Here is a 19303-nt window from a genome sequence, read left to right on the forward strand (position 1 = left end):
CGAATGGCTACTTGAACACATTTACCAGTACCACCCACAGTGATCGGGTGCCCGTGTTGTGCTAGAAGCCGCAAAGCTCGATCACTTGGACATCTTAAAGCTCTTCCATGCGCCATTGTACGCTTCAGCTTCCAAGTGAAGGAAAATTGAAGACAGTGGGGTGTCATCGACGAAGCCAGCAGGTTAACCGGTCTGAAGGGTGCACGCCGGCTGTCTTGGAGAAAACCGCCCTCAATATCCACTTGGAAGTAGTGAAATGACTGGAAAGAGCTACGACTGCTTCGTTGACGTCAAAAGTGATGGATCCCGCTGCGGAATGTGGCCATTTCGATTTGCTGAAGTGGTTGCACACAATGGAAGCAATGGGTGCACAATGCAAGCAGTAGAAAATGCGATTGACAACGGAAATCTGCGCGTTACGTGCTGGTTATGCTGGTACTACCCTGAGTTCGTTCCTAGTCATAGCCGACTATGAATGTACCCGGAGAATTTTTTTGACACGCTGCTGTTTATTCTGGCAAACTACCCTGATATACTCACTCTGGAATTCGGACGGAATCTGAATTAGCTGGGGGTACTGAAAGGGGAGTGACAGAACTGGCTAGACGTGGAGTATCCTGAGCGTCCCACTAAACAGTGATACTGGTTGTCGTGTTAAATACAGTAGTAAGAAATTGCCTCAGTTAGTGTGTTGTTGTCCTGCGTCGTAAAACTCGTGCGGCAATGATTCATCAATATCTGGTTCGGTACTCTACTTCTTAATGCTTTATGGAATACAACCAATGAGTTGGCTAGTGGCCCAGGTGCCGGCTATGCTACACCTGCATCGTGCTATTTACTCGCCATCTTTGAGTACAGGAAGACCGTCAAGGGACCGTTGGAACTTTGTTAAGTCAGAGACGTGTTAGTAAATTAGCATTTGCCAACGCGCAAAGCGTGCCACAACAGAAATGTTCCGAAAACATCGCACTCGTTTCACAATCCGTCATCTGAGCCTGCCTCCGTGATACCACAATGAAAATACAATGCGTAACTATATTTTGATACCTGCTTTGTAGCTACAGTACAAGTAGAATTTCTCGATCTACTTCGACGCTTTCAAGCCTCTTACGGCTTCTTCACTTCGCCATCGAAGAAAGGGATTTCTCCCTGTGTGGTCACTCGAACGGCGTGTCTATTGCCCGGCAGATAGTCGAATGTCGCGTAGTGTGCGGTCACGCGGTTGTCCCAGATAGCCACAGCGTTCTTCGTCCAGCGGAAGCGGACCTGGAACTCGTGACCCTCCGTGATGTGCTTGTACAGCACCTTGAGTACCGCGTCTGCATTTGCCCAAACGCAGTTAGTTTTCCCTCCTTACAACACGGCTAAACGAACCACTTTGTCCGTACCTGATTCACGAGAGGAGAGCTGCGGAATGCGAGTGGTGAAGGCCGGGTTTACGTAGAGAGCTTTGCGACCGGTGACCGGGTGGGTGCGCACGACGGGGTGCTCGAACTCGACCGGCGGACGACGAATGGTGTGGCCACGACGGTCGGCTCGCTCAGCTTGACCCTGCAAGTGTCAAATCGAGGATCAGACTGTCAGTAACTGGTAACGATAACACGATTGCCACCGATGAAAATGCCCACCTTGCTGCTGTGGATCGCCGTGAGCCCCTCAATGAAACTCTTGAACAGCGGCGTGAGACGCTCGTAGGCCTCGTAACCAGACGCCCACAGCGTGTCGCCACCCACTTGCGGGTTCGTCAGCACCTTGAAGCTCGTGTAGGACGGCGGCTGGCGCTCGTTGGACACGTCGCTGTGCCACACGTTGTCCGGGTCGTACTCCTGGCGCTTGAGGATGCGCGCGCTGTCCTCGACCGAGTTCTCCACCACAAGCACCTCCGGATGGCCCTCCGGGTGGCCCAGGTTCTGGTGCACGTGCAGTGGCCCGTAGTAGCGTCCGAGCTCTAGCTGTTGGTCGATGTTGATCTCCTGGTCGCGGAAGAAGACCACACCGCGATGGGCAACGAGCAACGCCAGTTCGTCGCGCTGCACGTCGCTCAGCTCGTGCAGCTGGACGCCCGACAGCTCGGTGCCGATCTTGGGCGCCAGGTGCGTCACCGTCGCGTCCTTGAGCAGGTTCTTGAACGTCGGGTCGGCGTGCAGCGCGCGGTCCTCGTACGGGAGCACGGGGATCGGGTCGTACGTGGTGGCCGGGTAGACGGACTTGAGCTCCGGGTGCTCGAACGGCGAGTGCTCCACCTCCTGGTTCAGAGCGTTCTTCACGGGCTTCGGAGTGGTCTGGGACGAGGCTGCTTTGGCCGCAACGGGGACGGTCGAGGCGCGAGTCGGAGTCACCGTCTGGAGGGTGTCTTGCTGCTGCGGAGCCATGGCTTGTCACGGGTGGGGCGAATTGGAAAGTGAGAGACGACCAGACCCTCTTTCTCCACAACACGTCGGACCCATTGTTGAACACACATGGATTCTCATGCATCGCTTGAGGATTCCTGCTGGGCTTATCTCGAGGCAAAGCGTGTGCCATGTAGGGTTGCTGCCACCGCGGAGGTGACATTGGTGCTCATGGCGCCTCTCATTGGCCTCCACCAAGACACGCTCGGCCAGCGGAGGCCTGCTACGTCACTGGCGCTATGCATTGTCGATACCCGCGTGGGCATAGAAAGGGGGAGCGTCGCACCACCAGAATGCCTCAAGCGTTTTCATTGGTGGTGAAGGATGTTTTATGAGCCAATGGGAAGCGTCCGTGGATGCACGTCCCGCCTGACAACTTCAACATGATTTGACAAGCAAAGCTGGGCTTTTTCGTGCGGATCGACACGCTTCATTACTGCGGTGGAATCGAAAGAGTGGTCTTATATTCCAGCGCTGCCATCCTTACCAGTCGAGCGATCAGAGCCCAACACTCTTCAGCAACCACCTCAGAACGTACTGCCGCTTGGCGGCGATCAAGTTGATGGCGTAGGGACAGAACCTCTGTACGAAGAGCAGGGCGTCGAAGCTGTTCATCTGCCATGACAAGTCGATGTGGGGAGTCAGTCCAGGGTATCGCTGCGTCAAGTAAGCGGCGACCTGCAGGTCCCCATCCAGAAGGCGTTCTCGATCGCCTTGGCCGTGTAGCCCTCGGAGTGATTCTCATGCAGCCACTTTACGACGCGAAACTGACTGTGGTCCCCATGATGCCAGCCGTACATCCCTCGTGTCGATTAGCGTGAAGCCACTACACAACACGCAAGCCTCCGCTGGCTGCTACTGAGTCCATAGCCTCCGTAGTCCAGCTTTCTGGCCGAATCGCGTGGAAATGCCCGAATGTCGCCGCTTCATCCATAAAACGCTCGTTGTGCAAATTTCGGGCGGATTCACCACCAGCCATTCGAGAACGGACAAATGACTCCTTTTTGCAGCCAGATCCATTACGTGAGTGGTTTTAGTCCACCACATGCTGCAGATCCGCTTACCTTTGCCCTGAATTAAAACACTTCCGATGATGCTGTGTCATCGCCAGCAGACATCTTCCTCTTCTTGGAACTGTTGTCGCCAATTGCCGCTGTTGGCTAGCAAGAACTCCACTACAGACAGATGACCGTTTGTCGCGGCGGCATCAAACGCATCCTCTGATGCTTCGCAACCCGAGAAATGAACGAAAAGTCACTGCACCGTAGCCATATCGCCACAGTCCGCAGCTACCATGACTGATAGAATGGACTCCCCAACGGTAATAGTGGGGTTCTGGCCGAAGAAAGGTGCTGAGAGGTCACCCTGCAGACCGCTTGACCACCCATGTACAACTTGTCTCTCACATGAGATCGAGAAGCTTGAGGGAGCCCATGGCGCAAGCTCGATGCAACGTAAGCGTTGGCGAGGGGCCGACACGCTTTAAATCTTCTTGCCGACGGACGTTCTCGAGCGCAAGCCTGGGTGCTGGCGCAGCACTACCTCGACAGAGGTGAGCATTGCAAGTGCGAATTTAGGGTCTCTTGAATTGTGAAATGACTACTGAACCGGCAACTGTCGAGAACCTTTGATGGTGAATTAGTAAAACGTATGCTGTGCCTTCCGATGAAGGTTTCGAGGTTTTGAAATCATCGAGTTGTTTTTTTTATATCAATTCAAGACCGAATCTCCATATAACTCCGCACCTGCATAGCTCACTTACTTGGGGGCAGCCTCGGGGTCGAAGTACGGCACCTCCCCGTGCGGCGTCACGCGGACAGCGTGGCGGTTGCCAGGTAGGTAGTCGAAGGTGGCGTAGTGGAACGTGGAGCGGTTGTCCCAAAGCGCTACAGCGTTCTTCGTCCAGCGGAAGCGCACCTGGAACTCGTGACCCTCCGTCACGTGCTGGTACAATAGTCGCAGCACAGCGTCTGCGACAGTCGAATAGACGTGAACGAACAGTTAGCGAGCCGCGTCCACCTACCCCAAAACACTAACTCCTTACCAGACTCCGCAGCAGACAACTGCACGATGCGCCTCGTGAACGCCGGGTTCACGTAAAGCGATCGGCGGCCCGTTACCGGGTGAGTGCGGACAACCGGGTGTTCAAACTCGACCGGCGGGCGGCGGATCGTTTGGCCCTTCGCTGCAGCGGCAGCAGCTTGAGGCTGTCGACACACATGAACACGTTAAGACAACGATCCAAACACACCCTCATCAACCAAACAGCAACTCCTTACGATGCCCGTGTGGATCGCCGTGAGACCTGAGATAAACTCCTTCATGGGGGGAGTGAGGCGGTCATACGCCTCGTAGGCAGACGCCCACAGGGTGTCGCCGCCCACGGGCGGATTCGTCAGCACCTTGAAGCTCGTGTAGGACGGCGGCTGGCGCTCGTTGGACACGTCGCTGTGCCAGGCGTTGAACGGATCGTAGATCTGGCGCTTGAGGAAGCCGTCGCTCGTCTCGACCGAGTTCTCCACGACCACCACCTCGTTGTGGCCCTTGGGGTGGCCCAGGTTTTGGTGCACGTGCAGTGGCCCGTAGTAGCGTCCGAGCTCCAGCTGCTGCTCCATGTTGATCTCCTGGTCGCGGAAGAAGACCACACCGCGATGGGCAACGAGCAACGCCAGTTCGTCGCGCTGCACGTCGCTCAGCTCGTGCAGCTGGACGCCCGACAACTCGGTGCCGATCTTGGGCGCCAGGTGCGTCACCGTCGCGTCCTTGAGCAGGTTCTTGAACGTCGGGTCGGCGTGCAGCCCGCGGTCCTCGTACGGGAGCTCGGGGATCGGATCGAACGTGTCATCCGAGTACACGCTGAGCAGCTCCGGGTGCTCGAACTTGGCGTGCTCCACCTCCTGGTTCAAGGCGTTCTTGATGGCCACGGGCTCGGAGGTCTGGGCGCCCGACGTCTTGGTCGGCTCGTTCTGGTGCTGTGGGGCCATTGTGAGGGTGTCCCGAGTTACGCGAATTGCAAAGTGAACTCTTGAGCCCCCTACGTACGTGTCGTTCGGGATCCAGAGCCCATCTCATCGTGGTTGCATTATTTTGTGGCGAGGCGACAGTCATGTCAGGCACTTTGGTTCCGGTGAGCTAACAACTATCGGATCAGGGGCTCCACAGTCACATCACCAGCGAGGATGGGCCATATGGCGGGGTGACGGCGCTGGCCATGACACGGGCGATTGCCGGACGCGCGATTGGCGAGGTGCAGGCCAATGTGCAGCCAGACCGTGAGGACACGGCAAATGGTCCATTATGCCGCTGTTTAACGGGTGCTTGGTGATTGGCTGCGGCTGGCGGCGAATCACGACCGCGTATGTTTCCACTTCAACGTGGACGTTCCGGAGCGGGAAGGACTTTTTCACGTATGCAGCGCAGCTTACGTGCGGGTCGCGCGCACACATAGGAAGATCACCGGTGAAGCGCGTGCCAGGCCCCGATCTGACGAGGGTTGCGTCGCTATCGCCCCTCGGAGCGAAGGAATCAACCGAAAGCAGGAGGGGGTTCGTGTCCGTGTACCCATAGTGCGCACACAAGGGACTTGATGCCGAAGAGACTTCCATTGCGCGCGACTAGCATAACCGAGGAGGCTCAACTAGCAAAATGGACGCGAGAACGCCGCGGTAGACAGGGCACACTCGAGCGGTGGCACCAACACCGATAACCACGTTCCGATGGTTGGGCTGCCTCAACTTTCGCCAGGTGTTAACCGGGTAGGTGCTGTGCTCTCACACATTAGCTGTAGCTCGAGGGCCGCGATGAAGGCGGCCCTGCAATTTGCAGGCAGCCGAGAGCCTGCCCATCGACCCCCGGGGTGTCCTTCGCAGTGCCAGCTGTCAACTCGTGGTACTGTGTCGGGCGTTAAGTTTGTCGTTTGGCGGTGCTCGAGTTCCAATTGGCCGTATCGGTATCCGCCGAAGGCCAATGGCGAGGACGAATGCGGCTTACACTTCAACACGCTGGGGCCAAAGTCGGTAGCTGGAGCCTGTCACCAGGTGTGGCCGATCCATCGTCCAGCAGGACAAGCGAGAGCATGTCATCTGCAACGAAATACAACGTTCCTATCATACCGCCAGACGGAGGCAAAAACTACAACATCCCAGAAGCTCATTCCGGAATTCGCCGCCTCGTGCCAAGATGTCCAAGGTGCAGTCGCCTATACTCACGCCGCAGCTGACGCCGTCCGTCTCGGGCTACATCAACACCAAGCTCTGGGATGAGCGGCCCGTGCGGTACGCCGCCAACGTGCTCAAGCACGTGTGCATCTTCCTGCTGATCCTCACCGCGTGCGAGGAGGTCACGAGCTTCGCCATCGGTCAGTCGCTCAAGAACTTCTTCCAGAAGCTGGGCTGGTCCAACAAGGGCTCCACGTCCATGAAGCTGACGTACGATTCCTTCAGCCAGTTCATGTGCATCGTGGCCGGCTACATCGCCGACGAACGGCTGGGCAAGTTCAAGACGCTGCTGTCGGCCGCCACGCTCGACTCGTTCGGCCTGCTCTTCCTCGTCATCGCCGCGCTGCCCGTGGTCGTCAACAACCACCTCGGCGTGAGCAAGGCCATCTTCAACGTCGGGCTGTTCCTGGGCGTGGCCGTCTCGCAGATCTGTCTGCGGTCGCTGGTCATTTCGTACGGCGGCGACCAGTTCTCGCCCGCTGCTCCTCCGGCGGAGAAGGCCTTGTTCTTCAGCATCCAGTACTGGGTGGCCAACATCGGCGCATTCATCGGCTATGCCGTGTTCCCGTCCGTGTCTATCCACGGCTTTGGGGCCATTCCGGCTGAGTACGGCTACGTCTCCGTCTACCTGGTCGGCTTTGCCATGCTGGTGATCTTCGTGGGCCTGCTCTGGTTCACGCGCAACCGGTACGTCAACGTACCCCCCACGAAAGAGTCCATTGCACTCGTGATCAAGATCGTGGTCCACCACGCCAAAAAGAACTTCAACGCACAGATGGTAGTGCTCGGCACGGTCCTGTACATCGCCGCCTTCCTGCTCAACATCCTGGCGTCGGTCTTGTCGGACCACGGCGAGGTGGGGCACAACATCTCGTACGCCTGCGGCGTGATGATCGTCATCGCCACGGTCCTCTGGGTCTACTTCGGCCAGAGCTCCGAGTTCATGGAGTCGGCCAAGGACACCGTGGGCGGCCGGTTCGACCCCGAGCTGGTGGACGGTGTGAAGCAGGTGATCCGCATCCTCCCGTTCAACGCCTTCAACGTCTTCTGGTGGGTCTGCCAGAACCAACGCGGCAACAACCAGTCGATCGTCCAGCAGACCGACACTCGCCTCGGGAGCGGTCCGTTCTCGAGTCAAATGCCCGGACCCACCGTTCAGATGTTCAACCCCATTGGCGTCTTGATCTTCGTGCCCCTGATGGAGAAGGTGGTCTACCCGCTCTACGAAAAGCACGCGGGAAAGCCCGCAAGTCGCTACGGCAAGGTGCTGGCTGGTTACTGCGTGGCGGTCATCGCCATGATCTGGACGGGGTGCTACGAGATCATTCGACGCAGCACTTCCCCGCTCACGTACGTCGACTCGGACGGCGTGACCCAGTTCATCCTGAACGACGACGGTAAACAGGTGATGAACGACATCCCTTGGTGGACGGCCATCCCGCAGTACCTGCTTGTGGCATTGGCTGGTGTGATGATCGCCATCCCGTCGTACGACATCAACTACTCGGAGGTGCCGCAGAGCATGCGCAGTACGTCCATCGCGCTTGGATTCTTCGTCAACTCCATGGGTAGCACCCTGCTCTCCATCATCGTGCTGCTCTTCGGCAAGTACATCCCGTCCAACCTCAACAACGGACATATCGAGTACATGTTCTTCACGCTGGCTGCGGTCATGGTGGTGAATATTTTCTTCTACGTGGTCATTATGACCAAGATGCAGCTGGGTATGATCCCCCGCGTCAAGAAGGCTGGCGAAAAGGGGTCGGAAGAAGCCCAGGCAGGAGATGTGTAATTAAGTTTAGTTCTGGCTGTGATAATGGAGTATTTTTTCATACTGTTATAAGCGAATCCGATTCCGTGCCTTAAACTAGATTCGTGCTTGTGGCTTTTTCAATCATTAACTTCCATTTCATAACTTGACTGATGGGATACGATACTTTTGGCGCGTGGGGTTCTCTCTGAACGTTCACTCAAGTAGTGAACGTGACAAGCGATGTCTACCCGTGTGGAACTAGCGCTGCGCCAACGCCACGAGTTGGAGAACTTTGAGCGCAGCACCTGGACGATCTCTACATTACTTGGACCACTGCCAAGCCTCTTACTCAGTGAGGCTTGCAGTTGCGGGTCAGTAAGAACGTTGGACTGGATTTGGGCCGCGAGTTGTACGTGCATCGAAGACAGAAGCCCGAGATGGACGCTAACTAATTACCTGCGATCCGATCCGCAGTACTACCGCTGGCAGTTTTCGAAATCTGTGCTCGCGGCAGCCGAACGGGGGGATATCATGATCGTGGAGTGGTTATTCGCGCACTTCTTTGGCTGTGAAGTACCCGGGGAAAGGCCGCTCAAAATTGCCGCAGAACGGGGTCACCTGCGAGTGTTTTGTTTTTTGTTAGAGCGCCGATCTGGATAACGGCACGACACCCACCAGAAACCGAACAGGGTCAAGACGCATCTAGAAGAGCGCACCGATCAAACCCAGAGTACCGTGCTAGTCGAAGATACCTTTGACGCTAGATACTGGGGACGCGTAGTGATACACCAAGCTACGAAGAATGGACGACTTATTCAATGCATTCACGATGGTATGCAGCTTGAACGGGACGAACGCGAAGTCGCTGTTATCACTGCGTTGAAACTAGGCGACTACAAGCTGGCTGAGCTGTTATTGCCAAGCGGCGAGTGCTTATTCGATTATGCTCCCTGGTGCCCGCCTGCTGAAATGGTCGAAGAGATGCTCGTGCGGGGGTATTTTCACTGGTATGAAGAGCGCGCCGCAGACACGGTGGCTGAATTAGCGGCTAAGGGGAGGCTAGACCTCATGCAGCAGATTTTTCAGCTTTTTTCACCACTTCAACAAGATCACTCGAGCTGGAAGAAGCCTTGGCGTACTGCTCTGAAAGCGGCATGCTCTCGTGGGGCCTTTAATGTGTTACAGTGGCTGGTGGACCACCCCTTGGGTTGTGAAGAAATGACTTTTACGGAAGATCATGGATCCTTGTGTCGCGACCTATTTGGTGGTGAAGTCACAAGTGGCCAAGACGGTATGATGCAGTATCTATTCGAGCATGGCGTTCTAAAATACGGAAACACGCGTTCTGATTTGATTGATGAAATCTGTAAGAGCCACCTTGACTCCGTAAAGTGGCTAGTAGAGCACAACTTGATCGGTGATCAAAAGACATTCAGCTGCGTTATGCGCGATACGGTCGCTTGGACATATTACAGCAAGCTGTCGGGTTGAAGCGAAAGCGAACGGATCGACAATTTTCAATCTGGGGTGGCAAACGAGATACATTTTACTGGGCCGCCCTTGGACTGGCTGCAAGAGAACAACCCTGCGAAAAGTGGAACGGATACAATGGACACTGCGGCCTTCTATGGACATCTCGATGCGGTGAAATGGCTGCATTCCAATCGGACGGAGGGTTGCACGATGAATGCAATGTACAATGCTGCTGGTGATGGATATTTCGAAGTGGTGAAGTGGTTGTATGAGAACCGACCCGAGTCTCACATGCCATTCGCCATCGTGAAAGCCGTACAAAATGATCACGTGCGCATCGCACACTGGCTCAGCAAGAAATTCCCCAATTTCACTCTGAGCCGCTACCATGTACCCAGTCATAAATCCATTGTCGGTGGCGTCTGCTTCATGGGTAACACGCTGGAGGTGCTTCTATTTCTTCCTATTGCATATCCAAGCGTGTTCACGACAAGCTTCCTTCAAGAACTTCGGGATGACTACTCAAGCGGTTCGCACACGGTCAACCTGATTCTGGGTTGGCTCGACGAAAACTATCCCCCTATTAAAGCGTGAAGATCTATCTTCACATGGATAGCTTCGGCGCTTGGATAATTATCCCCTATAATTACGTTTGAGGAGTTTGTTTTATCAAGTTCATGTTAGCTCGTGTTGGAGGGGGAGGACAGGCTTACCAGCCCAGCACGCACGCTTTCTTCTGCCTGCTGTCATTTTGTGTCCACGAGGCTTTAACCATGTAGACTACCAGCCCAACCTATGTAAAAGCACCCTGGTGATGCAGTTTCTAAAGGATGAAGGGGGCTCGAGCCGAAGCTGGTGAACACAACTACGAAGTTATCTCTATTACTCTAACTCTATGTCAGTTTGGTTTTATTCAATACTGGATTGGTTGTACTTGCGCACGAACCTGGAGGGCAAGCGTTTCTCTTTGTACGTGCCAAGGATGTAGTTCACGTCGTAGAACACGTCTTTCCCGCCTTGTTGGTTCGGCACGACCTCCACAGCGCGCACCCGAGCAACGCCACCTGGTTTGTTCCTACCGCGCCACACACGCTCTAGCACTTCTACAACATCGTTCTTAGCAAAAACGTGTTCTGAATCTTGACCTCGTTGCCATGCCTCCACTGCTTTGCTCTCGTGATCACTGTCATCGCTAATCTCGTCAATTTCAAGACGCCTCGCGCATCGAGGCTCCTGGTCCTCGATAACGATAGCGCTTCGAGGGCTGGCACCTCGGGTTCCACGAGTAGCATTCCTTGCACTGGGGGCACTGACAGGGGCACTGGCATTGTTACCCTTTCGCTTGCGTTTCCGGTTCGTCTTCGAAGAGGATATATCCCCACGAGCCGCAGTAGTAGCTTCCGCGGGCGTCGAGTCCTGACGGTTGCGCCCTTTTCTCTGACGAGCTGTCCGCTGTTTGTTATTTTTCCTGTTACGGCGAGCTGGGGAGGATGCCGGAGTTGCGCTCGGGGTGTCGTTACTGGTCGCTGTACTTGACTGTGCGTGCTTGTTTAAGTGGTCTGGCAGCTCAACAAACTGTCCCATTCCCGAAGTTTTCAAGTGGCGAGGACACCAAGCCTGATAGTAGGGGTCCCTCGTAAGAAGACCATTCACAAAAGCGCATGCAACATGGAATGCTTGTACACACTTTCGGTTGGCGCACTGGATCTTGCTCAATCCCTTCTTGCCTCCGCAAATGGTGCATTTTAACTTCCGACGTTCAGGATCCACCAGGTCGATACCGTGTACAACACCATCTTTGAAGAAGGTCTCAGGCGTGAACATTGCACACTGAGGATGCACAACTTTGCCCGTATCAGTTCCGGTAAAATCACCGCCACTCAACTCGCATAATGCGCACACTTCACTACCCTCTTGTTTCAGTTTGTTCACAAACATTCCACCAAAAGATATATCTTCAGGCTCGCTTTCTTCCTCTTCGCCGCTGTCTGCCCTGGTTCCAGCCCCTGATTTCTCGTGATCAGAATCACTATCGTCGTCGCTGTCGTCAAACTGACGTTTAGCAACCTGGAGTTCCTGGTACATGCGCTCATAGTTTCGCCACTGAATATCCTGAAGCTCCTGCTGACGGTACTCCTTCGAAGCGTACTCTTCCTCTACTTTCTTCGTGAGTAAGGCAAATGCAAGTTCATTTGATTCCATCACAGAACGGAACTGCTTTTGCAGAGTTGCCAACTCGGACTTGATTTCGTCCGCTTCGCCCTCGCTATCCGTATCATCTTCATCCACTTCATCGCCTACACGATCTTCGATGTGAAGCAACTCCGAAGAGAAGCATGCATTTGTGAGGGCTTCAACTTCGGGCAGTTTTACATCGAAATGGCGATGCAGAAGTACCACCTTTGCAGACGAGGAATTTTCAGATTCACGCGAGTCGATACCTTTCGCTTCACTTTTCCTCTCGCAGTAAACGGTGGCATTATCTGTTGAGAACTGCATTTGGAAACGACGTTTCTTAGGCGGATGCTCAATATTAGCGTCTGGTAGCGCGGCCAGCCTTTCCTCATCTGATGTCCGATTCAGCGTGAAAGCAAGTCGAAGACTCAATGTGCTTACGTCGACTTCGTCTGCATTCACATCAGGTTCTGGTTCCGTTTTCTGTCTTCTGCTGGTTGCAGTCGAGTTGTTGGTTTCGTTTTTTTCGGACTCTTCCGCTTCAAGGTCAACGACACTGATATATTTGCGCTCCACATTCTTTTCAAATCCACCTGCGACGACATATACGATGTTGTACGTGAATCGTTTTGCACCGTCGGATAGAGTTTCCTCATTCACCTTCTTGATTCGACCTACGCCACCAAGCTTATTCATTCCAGGCCAAGTGCGCTTTGCAACAGTGACAGTCGTGCCCACAGCTAAAGCAGTTTGTTCATCCACTTTTGACTCAGAATCATTTGATTCGCTCGAGACACCCATAATTATATCCGATGAAAGAAATTTCTGCTTCTCCTCGCGCGTTTTACGAAATTCAACGAGATACGCCGGTACACGTTCACGCCGCGGCATCACCAGCAGATCTCGGACTTGTTCGTATTCAGGATGAGAACTGCTCAAACGCACACCGGACATGTCTTCAACCTTTTCTTGAGTCTGCGAGAACGTACGCTTATTAACTTTCCGGATAAAAAATGCTGAATCAAGTGATTTCCAGAAGAGGTTCATCGCCAGCTTCCCGTCCGATCGAAGAAAAACCCACGGCCAATCGATACCAAGAGACACAACTCCGACATCTCCACGGGTGTTTTGATTTGACGGAGTAACAGGCTGGTGGCTGTTCGGCGACATGAAGCCAGTGTTGGAGGTCACTGTCGCTATTCCGGAGAGCGGTGTGCTAGCTACCTTGACAACGATCGATGGAGATGAGGCCTCTACTTCAGCCGAAACAACGCGAACCGAGGGTGCTGAAAACACCTTATTTTTTCGCTTAGTCCGAAACCAACAACGAGCAGGCAACGACAGCGACGGAACCACGTTTTCCTGAAAGCTCTTGGTATCTGAGTATCGCAACACCTGGTCGTTGATAGCAAATACTTCATCGCCATTCTGAATGACGCCACGGTTGATAGCCTCCAGGATCGCGGGGTTGGACGTATTTCGTGCGAGGAGAAAAATGCCGGTGCCCTTGTTTGGAGATGCAACTCCGACGCCAAAAGGGCGACTAGTAATCAACACCATTACGTACTCAAAATCTTGCTCACTGGTATCTCTTCGCTCGTATTCTGAAGGATAGAATGCGGGGGCGAAAACACTGGACTGGAGTATAGCACGACTAGTGGGAACGTCTTCCTTGCGATGAACCCCCGCTGGAATCACTTCTTGCGAAGCAGAAACAGCGACCGGAGGGACGGGATTAGACGAAGCTGAGGTGGCAAGAATGGGTGGTGTTTTCGCAGCTGTAGACTTCGCCGGCGTGTCTTCTGCTGATGCAAACGAAAGCTTGATTTGGCGACTTCGCTTTGGCTTGTTCCCGCTTTTCCTTAGTGGAGGCCCACCGAGCAGCCGTGGCGGTGACATTTTAGCTGGACTCGGTTGGGTCTTTGGTTTGATTTTGTCATGGGGATTATGATCCTCATCGGACAGCGAGTCTTGGCTGCCTTCATTATCACTATCGCTGTCCAACTCATTGTCGTCGTCGCTGCCACCTTCACTTTCACTGCCATCTTCATCCGACCAGGAGTTTTTCCGTGCCCTTTTAGCGTTCGGTTTGTCTACCGTTGATGAAATTTTCGCAGCCTCGGGAACGACAACTTCATCGCCACCATCCATTTCGAGAAACTTAGCTTGGTGTTTTAGGCACCCACTGCCAAAATGCCCCTGTCATTAACGTGAAAAGGGTATTAGAACTGATGCGCAGCGCCTGCATGCAAGCAAATGGTGTATACCTGATCTTCCATGTATCGAAGCTTGATGCCATTGCGCAGCGCGCATAGCGCGTGGTACGCCACGACGCACTTCCCCACTGCACACTGCGCACACGCTCCTTTCTCACTACAAGCCACGGTCCAGCACAAAGCCGTTAATTCCCTCACACACTCCTCAATCACCAGCCACAGCAGCTACCCACTTGGATTTCTTGCAGAAGCAGCATCGCAGCCGTCTCCTGGGCTTGAGCTTGTCCACTCCACACACCACCTGCAAATCGTCCAGCGGGCCTTGGAACCTGGCCGCGTGCTTGTCCTGCAGGTAGAGCTCGGGCAGAAACATGGAGCAGGCCACGTGCACCCAGCCGCCGTCGATCGTGGGCGCAAGCGCGCCCGCCTTGGAGCAGCAGGCCTCGCACTCGAGCTCGTGCGTCGGGACGAGGTTCTTCTCGATGTCCTGCGCGTCCAGGTACTGCCTGCACGGGTGGCAGTACCAGTCGCCCTCGGGCACGGCCGCCAGCCGGTAGCACGTCTGGTGCACGGCCACGCCGCACACCTCGCAGATCACGATCGGGTCGTTCTCGAGCGAGTCGGGCGCGCAGCACACGCCGCACAGTACCTCCTCGTCCTCCTGCGGCTGCCTCTTGTCGCTCTTGGCCGTTGCAGAGGCAGGCGTGGCCGCCTTGAGCGGCGTGGCGGCCGCGGGCGAGAGCAGCAGCAAGGGGTCGTCGTCCGTGAGCAGCGCGTCCTCTACCTCCTCCTCCTCCTCTTCCTCCTCTTCCTCTTCTTCCTCTTCTTCATCTTCTTCGCTGCCGACGTCCAGCAGCAGCTCCATCTCCTGCTCGAAGCGCCGCAGCGGCTCCAGCAGGAAGCGCTCGCTGCGGCTGCCCAGCTGCTCCTCGATCTCGCGCACGTTCTCGCTCAGCAGCGCCACCTGGTCTCGCTCGGCGCACGTGGCCAGCAGCAGCTCGCGCAGCTCGCGCAGCCGCTCGGCCACCGCCGCGTCGTGCACCTGGAAGCCGAACAGGCTGTGCCTGAGCAGCGCCTCGGCCGCCTGGCGCCGCCGCTGCTCCATGCTCGTCGCTCGCGTGCGTCTCTGGGGGCGGCGAGTGCGGAATGCGGAATGCCGCGGGTGCTTTTGCGCGCCAAAACAGGAGTGATGGTCGGTGGAGACCCCTCATTGGGCAACGGGGTTACAGTCGGGGCAGATTACGACCGCCCTCATTCGGCAACGGTAACAAGTGCGGAGCGCGCGCAATGTAATGTGCCTGGGCGTCTTGTCTTGTCCTGGCAGCAATTTTAGTTTTAAGTTAATAACAGAGGTTCATGAGATCTCGACACAGTTATAAAGACCTTGGATGATCATGTCACCGTCCGCGTGGTTTGAACACTCGTGCTCGAGTCGTCTGAACGAGGAGATGTGGCAATCGTGGAGTAGTTATTTGTGCATTCTTTCGGTTGTGAAGTGGCCCTTACAGGTTGTTGCAGCCCATGGCCACCGTCGGGTGTTTCGGATTTTGTGGGTGCAGATAAAGAGGGTCGAAGCATCTCGAGAGCACGAGTGTGCCGTTCACAGCCAGTGTACCATTCTAGTTGAAGATTCTTACCGCACTGAGTATAGGGTGCGTGTTGTGATCGAGCGAGCTACAGGGAATGGAATGTCTGAACGACGGCAAGTCACTTTCATATGATGAAAGAGATGTCGCTATCCGGCACGTATTAAAGATCTGGGACTACAAGCTTGCTGAGCTGTTACTGCTCAGTGGAGATCACTTTTTGAACGATGCCAGCTGGTCCCCACGCCCTCATATGACCGAAGAGATGCTCAAACTGGAGTATGTCCAGTGGAACGAAGAGCGTGTCACTAGCGTCATGGTTGATTTAGCACGAAGAAGTAGGTTGGATCTTAGGCAACAGCTTTTTTAGATTTTCTCGCCGCTTCAGGAAGATCACCGGAACTGGAATGGAGCTCGGCGTGGCGCAGTATATGCGTCAAGCAGTTCTGGAAACATGTTCGTATCGCAGTGGTTGATAGGCCACTGGTTACATCGCGAAAACACCGGTGCAGTGGAAACGTCACAAGAGCCTTCTTCTTTTGTCGAGCTACGTGATGCTGCAGCTACAGGCAGCCATATCAATGAGCTGCAATATCTTTATGGTCGAGAGGTTTTCAAGGGAGGAGATTCCGTCAATTACGCTACGATTTTTTGGATGTGTAAGAGTTACATTGACTGGCTGAAATGGGTAGCAGAGCATGATCTACTCGTCGACCAAAAGGCCTTCACCCATGCTTTCACAACAGCCGTGGGGTGTGGTCGCGTGGATATCCTGTGCTTTTTGAAGACGCTGGATGCACAAGGCGATTGTGATGCAGCAGGAATAAAACCAAGTCAGAAACACTTACTCAGGAAAATAATGTGGTATACAAGGCCGTTGAAGGAGGACATGCAGTTGGTAGCAGCAGAACTTAAACCATGGGACACCCGCTATGGATACAGCTGCGGGAATTTTTATTCACTCAATACGTACAGTACATGAAAAGAGGACAGTAGTTCATCTGAAGAAGTAGTATATCGCCGAGCAACTAAGATTCCTGCATGCAAATTGCGGTTATATTTGGAGAAGGAGGACTCGAAATTTCGCTGTCAGCAATGATGCGAAAACCCTGGTCGTTTGGGCAACGAGATCCCCGTATCGGCCCGCCAGCAATAGATTACTGGCAGCATAATACTCCCCTGCCCTGTCAATCATTTTCAACCTCCTCGTAACGACTGATTCACCAACACCGCATTGGCTCAGTATCACTTTGACCGCACGGCTCCTACAAAATGCCGTTTGCGCACACAGCCCAATTCACGCAAAAAAAAAAAAACGGTAGGGACCAGTATTGTCATGCCGATATGCACGTCAGTACAGTAGCTGTTCGTATAGGCACTAACGACTAGACACACCAGTTTGAGCAGCGTACTGGGCTCCTCGACGACACGGGTTTGGCTTCGACCGCGATCTCGAGGCCACCTGCAATCCCTACGACCGTCTCTGGGTTCTGCTTGTAGTTCAGCAGCGGTTGGCGTTGATGCGGACAGTTAAACGGCGACGTTGTGGTAATTAGTGCAGGTCGTGACGTCGGCACTCGAGTTTTTGCCGGGCATCACGCGTATTATCTTGGTGGGACACCTCCAGTCTCCGCACACGCAGCAATACGTGGATGCAATTACACCCTCGACGATGGTAGGTTGTTCTACTTGTATATACTTCGAAGTACCGTGTTATGGTTTCTTGGCTAACGGTTGTTTCTGGTGCGGCTTCGGTGTTGCTGATGCTGCAGTTCATCACATATCGGTGTACTCTATCGGGTATGGGCTAACGGCGGCGCTGGACACGCTGTGCTCGCAGGCGTACGGAGCGGGGAGGTTTGAGAAAATTGGCATTTATTTTCAAACCTGTCTGCAGATAATCCTACTGTGTCTTGGACCGATTTTCCTGATGAACTGGTACTCCGAGAGTACCTGGGCAATATCCTGAGGTTTCCAAGCTAGCGTAGAGCTATTCGCGGTGGGTGATGCTTTGCGTGCCTTCGGTTTTCCTGTTCGAGTTGTCGCAATGTGCTACAGGCCCAAAACATCATGAAGCCGCAGGTGACTACCGCGGTGGTGGGTAACGTCATAAATATCGTGATGGGCTACGTGCTGACGCACCATACATCGACGGGTTTCGGGGGTATTGAGCTCTCCAGGTTGCTCGGCAGCATCGTGCAGCCGCTGCTAATGATCCCGTGCTTCTACTACCACCCGCACCACTGTACTCGGTGGTAGCGCGGGTGGAAGCTTTGGCGCGTGTGTGGCCGTTCCTGCGACTTTCCATCCCGTCAGCTCTGACAATGATGATGGAATGGTGGGCATTCAAGCTGTTACGCTGATGACAGGCGTGCTTGCAAATGCTGTTGTGTCGGTCAGCGCTCATGCCGTGCTGATCAACAGCAACAGCATCGTCTGGAAGACGTTCATGGGTCTTGAGGTAGATTCCAACATTCGTGTCGGCAATTGTCTCGGTGCCAACGCCCCAAAGCAGGTGAGCACGGTTTCGCTGCTACTGATGCTGGGGATTTCGTCAACCTTCTCGTTCACGCCGTTCATACTGCGTGGAAGCATTCCGAGTCTTTTTCTCAACGATCCCCAGGGCGTTGCGCATGCTGTCGTCCAGGGCATTTTGCACGGCGCCGGTAAGCAGAAGGTGGCTGCCAGTGTGAACGCAGTAGCCTACTACATTTTCGGTATCTCCGTTGCAAGCCAGCCTACTGGGTTTTCACTTTGGCATGGGCATCGAGGATCTCTGGCTGGGGGTCGGCTTCTGCATCTTCATTTCTGTATCTCTGCAGTTCTACATGCTGTTTGCACGTTGGACATGGACGAAACTCGCCGATGAGGCACATGAACGCACGGCCGAATGATCAGAAGTAGTGATGTGACCCCACTGCGCTCAGCGTTGTGAACAACGAATAATAAATAAACCTCATACAGCTCGTTGAACCTACACCACCACACACCCGATGCAAGTAACTCAAACAATCCGCTATGTGTCTATTAATTCTTCCACTAGGACCGCTTCTGCGTAGACTGCCGTATCATCGTTTCTCCTGACATGGACGGATACGAAGTGTCTCCATCCCCGCCAACATACCCCTCGTTCCAGTCCAGCCGCGCGGATTTCAGCTTGGACCAGTGCGTGTGAATCACCTGATCTGCAACGAGGTCGACGGGAATTCCATCAACCATTTCGCTGGTGTGTATTAGCTCGTACGTGGTCACGGTAAGGTTGAAGAAGTTGAGGATTTGAATGGGCAGTGCGCGCGCCATGAAAAATAGCGGTAGATCTCGGTAACGGAAGAGAATTGTCGATGCTAAAACGAACCCACAGGCTTCTAGCTGCGCACGCGTTGAGAGAAGTTCTTGTCCGGGTGCTTCTACGTACACCTGTGTGCTGCAGTCATACAAGGCAGTGTTGCGCGATCGATCATCTAGAAATCTCGTAAATGAGTTGACCACTGCC

General features: G+C 54.3%; 5 protein-coding genes across 5 annotated transcripts; 2 read left to right on the forward strand and 3 right to left on the reverse strand.

Annotated features, from left to right (window-relative positions):
* Window positions 1-1107: 1107 nt before the first annotated feature.
* Window positions 1108-2372, reverse strand: IUM83_16763 (Poly ADP-ribose; the record flags this gene model as incomplete). The annotated part of the gene is made up of 3 exons (XM_067941668.1): window positions 1108-1319; window positions 1389-1551; window positions 1629-2372. 3 exons carry the CDS (start codon window positions 2370-2372, stop codon window positions 1108-1110), a joined length of 1119 nt encoding a protein of 372 aa, XP_067781226.1.
* Window positions 2373-4148: 1776 nt separating this feature from the next.
* Window positions 4149-5374, reverse strand: IUM83_16764 (putative alpha-ketoglutarate-dependent sulfonate dioxygenase; the record flags this gene model as incomplete). The annotated part of the gene is made up of 3 exons (XM_067941669.1): window positions 4149-4360; window positions 4435-4597; window positions 4670-5374. The coding sequence occupies 3 exons, from the start codon at window positions 5372-5374 to the stop codon at window positions 4149-4151; spliced, it is 1080 nt and encodes a 359-aa protein (XP_067781227.1).
* Window positions 5375-6569: 1195 nt separating this feature from the next.
* IUM83_16765 (Proton-dependent Oligopeptide Transporter (POT) Family) lies at window positions 6570-8399 on the forward strand (the record flags this gene model as incomplete). The annotated part of the gene is made up of 1 exon (XM_067941670.1): window positions 6570-8399. One exon carries the CDS (start codon window positions 6570-6572, stop codon window positions 8397-8399), a length of 1830 nt encoding a protein of 609 aa, XP_067781228.1.
* Window positions 8400-10742: 2343 nt separating this feature from the next.
* On the reverse strand, window positions 10743-15329 carry IUM83_16766 (PHD finger protein c; the record flags this gene model as incomplete). Its single annotated transcript, XM_067941671.1, has 5 exons — window positions 10743-10908; window positions 11521-12400; window positions 14195-14207; window positions 14276-14381; window positions 14458-15329. The coding sequence occupies 5 exons, from the start codon at window positions 15327-15329 to the stop codon at window positions 10743-10745; spliced, it is 2037 nt and encodes a 678-aa protein (XP_067781267.1).
* Window positions 15330-17880: 2551 nt separating this feature from the next.
* On the forward strand, window positions 17881-18985 carry IUM83_16767 (Multidrug/Oligosaccharidyl-lipid/Polysaccharide (MOP) Flippase Superfamily; the record flags this gene model as incomplete). The annotated part of the gene is made up of 3 exons (XM_067941672.1): window positions 17881-18065; window positions 18211-18487; window positions 18854-18985. The coding sequence occupies 3 exons, from the start codon at window positions 17881-17883 to the stop codon at window positions 18983-18985; spliced, it is 594 nt and encodes a 197-aa protein (XP_067781282.1).
* Between the last annotated feature and the right edge of the window lie 318 nt (window positions 18986-19303).

The sequence above is a fragment of the Phytophthora cinnamomi genome (genome assembly GCF_018691715.1).
Source record: "Phytophthora cinnamomi strain GKB4 chromosome Unknown Contig119, whole genome shotgun sequence".
Lineage (NCBI taxonomy): Eukaryota > Oomycota > Peronosporomycetes > Peronosporales > Peronosporaceae > Phytophthora > Phytophthora cinnamomi.